This window comes from Phasianus colchicus, chromosome 15 (genome assembly GCF_987193195.1).
Source record: "Phasianus colchicus chromosome 15, bPhaCol1.hap1.1, whole genome shotgun sequence".
Classification (NCBI taxonomy): Eukaryota; Metazoa; Chordata; class Aves; order Galliformes; family Phasianidae; genus Phasianus; species Phasianus colchicus.
In genome coordinates, this window is record NC_143450.1 from 18,441,170 (window position 1) to 18,451,546 (window position 10,377).

Sequence of the window (10,377 nt, forward strand, 5' to 3'; positions counted from 1 at the left end):
GTGACCTCAGAGCTCTCACTTCCCTTCTTTGTGCTCGCTTCCTTGGCTGCAGGAAAGGACATTGTTTGTGTAATTCAAAGGCTTTTTCCTGAGCATTACTTAGCTCAGGGTTTAAACAATCATCCACATCCTTGAGCTGAACACGTTGCAGAAACAAAAAACGTTTTTGAAAAAAAGCAGTTATTGCAATCAGCCTGTGTTCACACTGTTCACATATCAAGTGTTCACACATCCTGAAGTGTTTTGTTGTGCAACACATTCTCCAGGTGTATCATTGCTGCAGCTCCTCCACAGCTCCCAGCAAACCTAACACTAACAAATACAACTCCATCAAGGAACCGTTTAACCCTTTTTCAGCATGTAGAAACTTTTAGAAGTCCGCAGTGCACATTCTGTATCAAAGAAATATTTGGAATAACTTTCAGTTCACACATCACCATGAGAACAACGTAAACTCAAGTAGTTGCTTTGCAATCTAAGTGACAGATTGAGAAATGCTTTTCTACAGCAATACTCCACCCTCAGACAGCTCAGGAGTAGCAAACCAAGTCCAAAAAGTTGCATTGTTGGCTCAAATTCTGTCAAACTCCTCACCTTCAGCCAAGCTACAGGCACACCTTTGGGGCCAATGGAACACAAGTGTATGTTTCTGTGCATCTGAACAGGACTGAATTCAAACACATCACACTAAATGTCTGTTTGAATGCTTCACTGAGCTGCCATTGAGGCTCAGCTTGCCAACGCTCTGACAAAATCTGAGGATGCAGATGCTGCTCTGAACCCTGCACATGCACTGGCATGAGGAGGGCTGGCACTTCAGGATGACATCAAGCACCAAGAGCTCAATGGCAGTAACAAGTCACACTGCCACCCAACATAGAGGCTAAAGATGCAGCTCCCTCCAGGTGAACCCTCTCCTTCTAATTCATTACCATAAACCAGCACATTCACAGGAAAGGTAACAATGCTGCAGCATTCCCATGGCATTAGAAGTGTGTGCAGAGGAAGATCTCTGCCAGGACAGCCACGTGTGCAGGGTGATGTGCAGACAGACGCTGCTGCTGGGCTGTCAGAGGAAAGGGCCTTCTCAGTTCTGCAGGCTCAGCCCTCCCGCATCATCGTCTGCTTGCGGAGCAGAGCCTGAAAGACCTGCCAAGGAAGTCCTGCACTGGGTGCAGGCCTGGCAGCATCTGAATCCCATCACTGAATCATCACAGCTTCACCCCACAGAAGTTCCATCCATTTGTGAATGTCTGTGCCCCACTAGATCAAGCTACAGCTCCATTAGTCCAACACGTCAGGTTCCTGCTCCTGCCGGACCCCACGCAGAGGATTCTTGCCTGCTCCATTGGTCCTTGCAGCCACACAGAGGACTGAGGAAAGAACCTTCCTTGTGCCTGTTCTCACCTCAGTTCAGCCAGCAGTTAAGCCTGTAATCATTCAAACCCTCCAGATCCCAGTTTCACCCACAGTTAATGACACATATCTGATAATTGGTATGAGAAGTAGCTCTGTACAAGTTTTTGGTTTTTTTTTTTTGCTATGGATGAGAACAGATAACACAGCAGTACAGTATTCCTTGATTTTTTTTTCCCCCTCTCAGTACTCTCCTACGACCTCCCCTAAAACAGCAACATTTCTTTCCCTATTGCATAACTTATTCCAGTAAAGCAATCCAAAAATTACTTATTTAGAATATCTTATGAAGTGCCTTTGGACAAAGTCAAAATGAAAACAAAAGAAATGTTCAGAGAAGAGGTTTTCAAAGAAAGAACTCCAGAGTAACTAACTCTGGAATTAGTCTGAGTCATTCCAACCAGATAAAATTATCCCAATAGATTTCAGAGTAATTTCTTAAAGTCCATTCTGCCTGTTTGAAGTAAAACACAGCAACCAAGAGAGACAGAACAGCCCAACCTGCAGTCATCGCCTATCGCCCTGTCCTTCCTGCTCAACCCTTCCTCTCCATATCTTAAACCTGACAACATTCACAGCCAAGCAGCAGAAGCCAAGGCAAGGTATTGCCTGCCATATCTCCTTGTAGATACATCACGCTGTGGACATAGATTGAAGCCAATCATCTCAAATGACTGCACATCCCTACAGTAACTGTCTTGATTGTCATTTTGTTCATGGATGTGGTTGGTGTTTCATTCCATGTTCAGCCTTGAAGTAGCCAAATTAGTATGCAGAAAGCTGAGTGGCAGGAAGGTTACTTTCCCTTATTGAGGAATCACCAGATGGCCATAGTTTTTATGCCAGAATTCCCCTGCATGTCCTCTGCTCACACTGCTTACTGTATCACATTTAATCATCAGTCCTTCCTTCACTTTTTCAGGTTTATACATAAACATACTTGAATGACCTCAAAGCAACACTGGCAGTACTGGTCCTTATCCACATGTAACTTAAAAGAGCTTTGCCTCCTAATTTCTCCTCAATTCTGTGGCTTTGGTAGCACATGTACAATTGGTCATAGCTTGTCAACCAACAGATTTATCCACCACAACTGACTATAGCTGGAGAGCATGAGGGAAAGTGCTACAACTCCACACAGGGAAGTTGGGAACTGAACATGATTCACAAAACTGATTGCTCACACACAGCCAGCATTCATGCAGTCATCATATTATCAATCAGTATGAAAAAGGACTCCTTATAGGAGAGCTCTCACTGAAGTCTCAGCAAAATGCAGCCCTGCTGCTCTGCATTCCCACATGCAAAACATGAAGTTCAAGCACTGTTGAGAGCATTACGTTTAACCCAAATAGTTGCATGGCTGCTTTGCTGAGACCTGGAAACAGGCTTCCCTGAGTGAGGGGAAGAGCACAGACAAGCAAATACAGGAGCTGCAAGATGTGTTTTTTTCCCCCCTCATTTTCTTGGGAGCATACAGTAAGCACTCCAGTCACAAACCACATAAACCTGTAAACCACGCAGGGCAACAACTAGAAAGTCTTCCCTTAAGCCAGACCTGCTGCTTGCTGGTTCGCACGATTAGTGCACACTTGGTGCATGCATTTACAGAATCAAAATCATTTTCTGCTACACCTATTGAGCTTCCACCTCCCCCCCCCCCCGCCTTCCGAGCCTTCTCCTGCCACAACCACCCGGCAGCCGCCGTCCCCGCGCCCCGCCAGGAGCGGCCGATCGCCCGGGCAGAGCGCTGCGCTGCAGCCGCGCTCCCCTCTCCGCCCCCCGCCCCGGGCCGGTACCTTCCGTGTGGCAGCTGGAGGAGAGGATGGTGTTCGCAGGCCTGAAGATGTAAGGCAGGTAACGTGAAAAGCATTTCATCTTCCAAAAACGGTATTTAAAAAAGGGCGAGAAAAACATCTACAGCTTAAAAAAAACAAACCAACCAAACCTCTAAAAATAAAGGAAAACATGAAGCAAGCCCTCCTCACTCCACGAGGATCTCCCCCGTTCGCAGATAGCCTACATGGCGCAGGCAGGGGCTCCCTGCGGGGGCTGCCCCGCCGGCCCCGGCGCTGCCCGTCCCCATAACCGCCGGCCCGGCCGAGCGGCCCCGGCCCCGGGAGGAGCCCCGCGGGCGGAGCGGAGCTGAGCGGGACGCCCGGCCCGGCCGGCACCGGCGCGGCATTGGCTGGGCGCGGCCGGGCGGATCGCTGACTCAGCCGTCCTGCCGGGCCCGGCCGCTGCCCCTCCGCCGCCGAGAAGCGGAGGAGCCGCGATCGGTGCGGCCGCACGCGGCGGGACGGCAGGGAGAGCGCGGAGCCTGCCCCGGTCATCCGCGTTCTTAAACGCCGCCGCTCTCCCGGTGCAAAAGCAAAACGCAAATGAGATTTCCAAGGTAACGTCAGTTACGTGCTGCCTTTGGGGGTCAGAGCAGCCGAGCGGCTTTGCTCCCTCAGATTGCGGGTGGGGGACAAGGAGCAGCCTGGATGTTCACAGAGAGCAGTCAGAAACGAAGCGTAACGCATACAACGAAAACGTACTTCGCCATATTTCGGATTATTCTAAAGAGGCACCCGTAATTCTGCCTTTCTAACACACAGCACTTAAGAAGCAAAACAGACCTCTCGTGGTTGGAGCTTAGGGCACAAATCTCACACCTGAGTGCAATCCAAAGCCTGCACCAGCTCTGTAGCACACGATGGAAAGTATCAGCATCAGGAGGGCAGACTGGAAGGACATAGCATGACAAGTTGCTGGTCAAATCTCTTATTTCCCTGATGTTTAGGTACTCTATGGACGAGTTTCTGTTTTAGGACCAACTCACTCAACATTGCTGTGTCATGTGAGCACAAGGTCAGTTTGCTGTTCAGTTCCATCATCTCTCTGCAGTCTCATTTGCATTGTCAGACAACGACAACATGACTGCATTTATACCAACTAAATGCAAAGCACCTATGGCACTGAGAAGCTTTTCACTGCACATTTATCTTTATTCAAAAGATACTCTGAACTTGTAAGGAAACTGCAGGTCTCACTGCAAACAAGGCAAAGCCATCCTGCATGGAGATGAGTGCTCACTACATCTGCATCACGCAGTAGTACTTAGCCACCACCTGTGTACCTTAAATCCATCCCAGGAAATAAGGAGGCAGTATTTTATCAAGTGCTCTTTATGGCAACTACCTGCATGTGTTCATACGTGACTCACACAATGAGATTATTTCACAGCCTGATCTAGAAACATGAAACAACCTCTGAAACAAACAGTGCTGCTTATCTGGACCTGGAAACCACATCCAAGTTCATCTGAGAAAGAGATAAATATTTCCTGTTGTAATTACAGAGGAAAGCTGGGTGTGGTGTGCATAATTAAACCACATTACAGATGTGAAAACTGCACTTACATTTCTCTGATGATCAAAGCTCCTCAGTTATCATCAGTGTTTTAGAACAACATCTGGGAAAGATTGTGCACAACTAACTGCATGGATGGACAGATTTGGGAGCCAGAGAGACTTTAGAGAAAGCCCCAAAGCTGCATCATCTGAAAACAGTTCTGGAGGAAAAAATCAACTTCTACAAAGAAAAATGTGTGCATTGGTCTTCTGGTTGCACCCTTCCCACACTGTTACACCTATGTGTGCAGGAGGCAGCACACACGGATACCTGCACGCAGTGTGACAGGCAGAAATGGCAGCAGGCTGCAGCATGCCAGGTGTGCTGGTTTATTCAGGACAACCCAGAGTTGGGTCACCACCGCAGTGAATGAGGACCACCTCGTACTTCGTGGTCACTGAGGTGGCATCACCCTTCTGACTGCACAGGACTTAAGGTTTATAGAAGTTCCCATGGAGCTCTTGGCAGTTATCAAGTCCCAAACAAACCACTTACCAGCACAATCTCCTGAAACTGAGAAATCAGTCTAAGAGAGGTCTGTGTCCAGGCTGCCCTGTCTCACACTCTGCTTCTTGGTGGTTCCACCTCTCCAATAAACACAGTTTGTTCCATTTAAAGACTTCAAAAGAAGCAATTTCTTTACTAATAATCAGCTGTGTCTGCTTCTAATGCAAACACACCTGAGAAAGTTAGTTCTTCTGGAATAAGGTGTCATAAGAAGCTGAGACCCACATGTAGGACAAATATGAATGTTGTGCATCTCTGCCATGTTCTGTTGTGTTTGTGGATATCTTCCACTGTTACTGAAAAATAGGCACTTAAAGACAGACACAAACGTTCCCTAAGAAGGGGATTAATTCCACCCCATTATAATCATGTAACAAAATAAAAGGCCTTCACTATCTTTACTGTGGGCTGTACCTGTTTGGATATAGTCAGTTTGTACATTCCATTAACAAATGGAATCTCACCTCACATACAGGGATACACACCTGATCTTAATTAGCAAGAAACTCTGAAATGAAAACATACAGGAGCACAAGCCAGGCTCTGAGCCAGCTTGGTGGGCCCACAAACAGCCATTCAATATTGAATTAGTAAACATAGCCCCTCATTTGGAGCTATTGGTATCACTTGTGGATAATGTGATAAACAGATCAAGCAGCTGTAATAAAGCCTCAGGTGTACAACACAAGTACAACACAAAACTCTTATCCACATACATCTGAACACACACATGCCTGTATTCACATACAAGCACAAACAAAACCAGCAAAACAGAACTCTGCACTTCGTCACACCGAGGCCATGTGCACCTGTTGATCAGACCTGACAAACTTGGATGCCTTTTTGTTACTGGCTTCACAGCCTTATCTGTATGCCTCTTCTGTTCTCTGTCTCCTGAGCATCCCAAGAAAATATTGCAGGTTCTTCCTATGTAATCTTCCTATGTAATGTTATAATGTGATAGGACACACAGCAGTGACAGCAGAGCAACAAAGCCCTAGGCTGCAGCAGGTAAGGATACACTCAGTAGCAGCCATAGACACCAAAACAATGGAAGAAAATCTCCTTACCTTTAGAAGACCTCAGGAACTCCAGCAAAACACTCACACCGCCACTGCCAAGCCTTAAATGAGGGCTGGGGAGGGGTGGATCCTGGCTCCAGCCCTTCCATCACTCAGTACATTGCATGCAGCTGAGCTCCTCTGGACTGGCCCTGCCTTCCCACCAGGTGCTCCATCACTGCTTCAGGCCATGACTTTGCATTGCCACTGCACCCTGCCATCATGTCTCTGTGTTCCTTCAGCACTGAGTCCCAAATTTAAAAAATAAAAGCTTATAGCCTTCAGTTTGTAACTGGCTACATTAAAAAAGGGAATGTGAGTAAGAAGAGGAAACCTATTGTTTCATTAATCAATGAATGAATGAATAATGAACCAGCAAACAAGTGCTCCAGACCCCTTGAAATGACTTCCAGATTATACAGTAAAAGCTCAAAACATTTGTAAGTATTTTTGCAAAAAAGCACCTTAGTAGGTGGAGCTGTGAGGAGCAGCACTTCTAGCAGCACCTTTCCATAGCCTGTTGCATTTCTGGGCCAGCTCTTTCCCAAACCACTCTGTCGGAGGGATGAGATGCAGCCCATGCTGTCTGTGCGGTGCTGCTGGCAGCAGTGTGAGCACAGCCCTGCCCATTCACTTCCATCCCACCAGTCAGCACCCTTGTGTGGTTGTGCCTGCCTGGCACTTGGTGAGCCTGCAGTGGGACCTCACAGAACAGTTCGGGTGCTCCAACACACCAGCAATAACACGGCAAATGTATGTGCAAGTGCAAAAGGTCTCTATGCTAAAATCAACTGCCTGCTCTGCACGTCAGGAAACAACTTCTCTGCTGTGCTTGGCCTCCCTGCAGCTCCAAAACACTGCACGTGCTGGGAGGACTAGAAGAGGCAAGTGGCACTCATTTGTCCGTGAGAGACAAAGTACAGGCAGGGAACAAAATGTGAAGAAAGGAGGAAAAGAATTGATGGATTAATAAGCAATGCAGTAAGAGAAAGCAAGATTGAAGTGTGAAATGGGAGTAAGAAAACATAGGAGGAAGCCCAGTATAGAGCTGAGCATCAAATGGTCATCGCAGGAGGAACAGGGCAGCATGAACACATTCAGTTTTAAGGGCAGGAGAAAGGAATGCATTAATTCCTTTCCAGTTGCCCACGTGTTTGCAGTTCACATGTTGGTTGAACGCTTGCAGACGGAGAAGTGCCAAAGTGATTTAGGAGCATGGATCGCCCTGAAAGCTACAAGCTCTCCTAGAGCTACCCTCAGCTCCTGAACCTCGCATACACCTGCGCCAGCTCCTCTTTATCTTTGAAGATGCATGTATCTCATAGATACATATCTGTGTCTGTGCAATTAATTTTTAATGACAGTGCAAGAATGGGCAGCAAATCAATATTATGTCACCCAGGAATGGAGCCCAGCTGATTCCCAGGAAGGATGTTACGGTGGAGCAGTTTGTCAAACACACTGAGACATTCAAGCAAATAAAAGCTCAAAAACAAGGGAAATGTATTTCAAATATTATTGATGTATTAAATAAAAATGCCCTCAAGTTAAACCTTTGGGTCAACAGCTAATTTTAGTTACCACCCCTTCTACTGTCTCTACACCAGGAAAGCATGGGAGAAAAGGATGTGCCTTCCCTTCACCCACCAGCACGCAGACAGCCCTGTGCACGAAGCAGGTGACAAACGAGTACTTTGTGACTGCAGCCAACAAAAAGGGAAACTGAACCTACCTTCTGTCACCCCAACATCGATGGTTCCCTTCACCTGACTGAAGCACCACAGCACATCCTGCATGAGGTTTCCAAGTCCTGCCGAGGAAGCAGATGCAGAATGAAGATGCGATGACTTGGTGTACAGCTTGCCCTTTTTTAAGCGAACTCACACATACATACGTACAAACTGGCACACGAATATCTGCAGTCTGTGTGAAAATAAACTCACCTGGTATCATTCTCCCCCAGCACGCAGGGTCAGTGTGGCAGAGCTGGCAGCATTGTGCCTGCACTATGAATCGCCCGTCTGTGTGCTCTGTACCATCTCAGGGCCAGTCCCAGAGTGGTGCAATCGGAGCCATCCCCTCCACATCACAGCAGCACACAGAGCAGTCAGGAGGCCCCGCAGTCACACTCTTTGTCACAGCCTCTCTCCATCAGAATACTAATGGCCCCAACCCTTCCCATCACTGTTAAAGGGAGAGTAAGACAGAAAATGAGAACTGCGATTACTACTACCATAACATGGTATTTTTTCCAACTTGGGGCCCATCTCACTGTGAGCCGATTGCTAACAAATCCCATCAGAATAAAGTCACAATACAGTACATCATACCATTACCAAAATCCCCTTGGAGGCAGAAGAGCACCAAAGTTGCTTTAAAAGAATACCGGAGACATGTCTACCAGAGGGCTCACCAGCAAGACGCAGCTCTCAGCTGTTCTTGCTGCCTTAGCAATACTCTGTTATAACACTCAGAGAAATGAGGATTTTATCTACTGCTAGCCCTCAGTTTATTGACAGCTCAGCAAAATTTCTCTTTTCACATCACACAAAAATTCCACAGCCTCAGAGGACAACTTGCACCATTTTATCCCAGAGCATTTCAGCCCAGAGCACTTTCCAAACAAGAAGAAAGCAGGAGAGTGGATCTGCAAAGGCAGGAAATGCCATCATACCTGTACGACAACACCAGGAAACCTGCAACAGAAAATCTGGGCACTTTGCTGGGGTCTCAGGCTCACATGGGAGTCACATTGAGGTACAGCCCAAACCTGATACCTCCCCTCCAGAAGAAAAGGAACACCTGAGACAAGGGAGATAGGACGTGGTGCAAGATGTAACTGAGTTCCTTGGACTCTCCCATGGTCTGTGTCTCTGTGAGATTTCTGTCTATCTTTATTGAATCTGATGATTGGGTTTTGTATATTAATAGCAGTCAATCTGTATCATGTATACATCAATGTATACATTAAAAGCGAGCTGATCGCCTGGCGGTGCTGCAGCCCCGAGGAGCCCACCCTGGTTTCAGCATCACCAGATTTACCCATCAGGGAATAAAAGGCACTGCTGGGACAATGCGTGCTCACAGCTGGCGGAGTTCTTTGGATTGCCAGAAGATGACTTTTGCTAAGGGAATATGCTTCCCTGGCTCGTGTTTGTTCAGCCTCCTCCCAGAAGGATAGGAGGGAGAACATTTATGCAAGTTAGTTCATACAAATCAACAGCTGTTATAGCAATTTTTTCCCCCACTGATTTGAAGTGTGAATTATAAAGGCTGGAAAGCAAATACAGCAATCAAGCCCATCTGAGACAAGAATATTTTTATGTGTGGGTTTTTCTGTATGTGGTCATGACAGCAATAAGATTTCTGATTCTCTACCCCAAGCAAACCAATGAACAAATACTTCCTTTTCTGACTGTGATGGTAAAGTTTATGTGGTTGCTATTTTCTTCTTACAAAAATTTTACTATTTATTGTTTAGTCACTGCAGGGACACTGTAGGAGCCTCATGCTAGGTTGATAGCTGTCATCTGATAACGTTTGTCTGAGGAACAAAGTGTCTTTTTCTCAGTGATGGAGTGAACGCCTTGCTGTGCTCCCAGCTGCTTTCATGTGAGAGATGGGGTTTTATGGACATGTGGATGTGTTGCAGGAATTGCCAAGCTCCCAGTTAAATCTGCTGCATCACCATTACTTCTGCATAACCACCAGACTGAGTTGAGCCTTTGGTCCTTGTTCTTCTGTTTGCTAACCTGTGAATGCTTTGTGTTGCAGCTTTATTAATGCACCACTTGCATAGGAGACGTCTGACATTTCAGACAAAATTCACTTGCTGGCACTTTGCAAAGATTTTTGTGTGCATAAACACATCTGTCTCATTCTGTGTGACTGTTCTGAGGAAGACAAACACCACATGTTTAGTGACATTCACTCCATGTTTTCAAAGCTTCTCTCAGCTGCTGCTGAAGATGTTCGTGAAGAGCTTTCAGCAATAGAA

At 46.7% G+C, this 10,377-nt stretch overlaps 1 protein-coding gene across 2 annotated transcripts in view; it reads right to left on the reverse strand.

Moving 5' to 3' along the window:
* The window catches only part of PPP2R2B (protein phosphatase 2 regulatory subunit Bbeta), a 70,426-nt gene extending 61,924 nt beyond the window's left edge, over positions 1 to 8,502 (reverse strand). Inside the window, exons 1-2 of one of the 2 annotated variants that reach the window (XM_031598519.2) lie at positions 8,324 to 8,502; positions 8,113 to 8,190 (exon numbers count right to left, since the gene is read on the reverse strand). In XM_031598519.2, coding sequence (XP_031454379.2) covers positions 8,113 to 8,190; positions 8,324 to 8,333 — 88 coding nt within the window. In that variant the 5' untranslated portion in view covers positions 8,334 to 8,502. Of the gene's footprint in view, positions 1 to 3,215; positions 3,541 to 8,112; positions 8,191 to 8,323 lie in introns of those variants that run through there. The other variant, XM_031598517.2, reaches the window with a different exon arrangement.
* Positions 8,503 to 10,377: the final 1,875 nt, after the last annotated feature.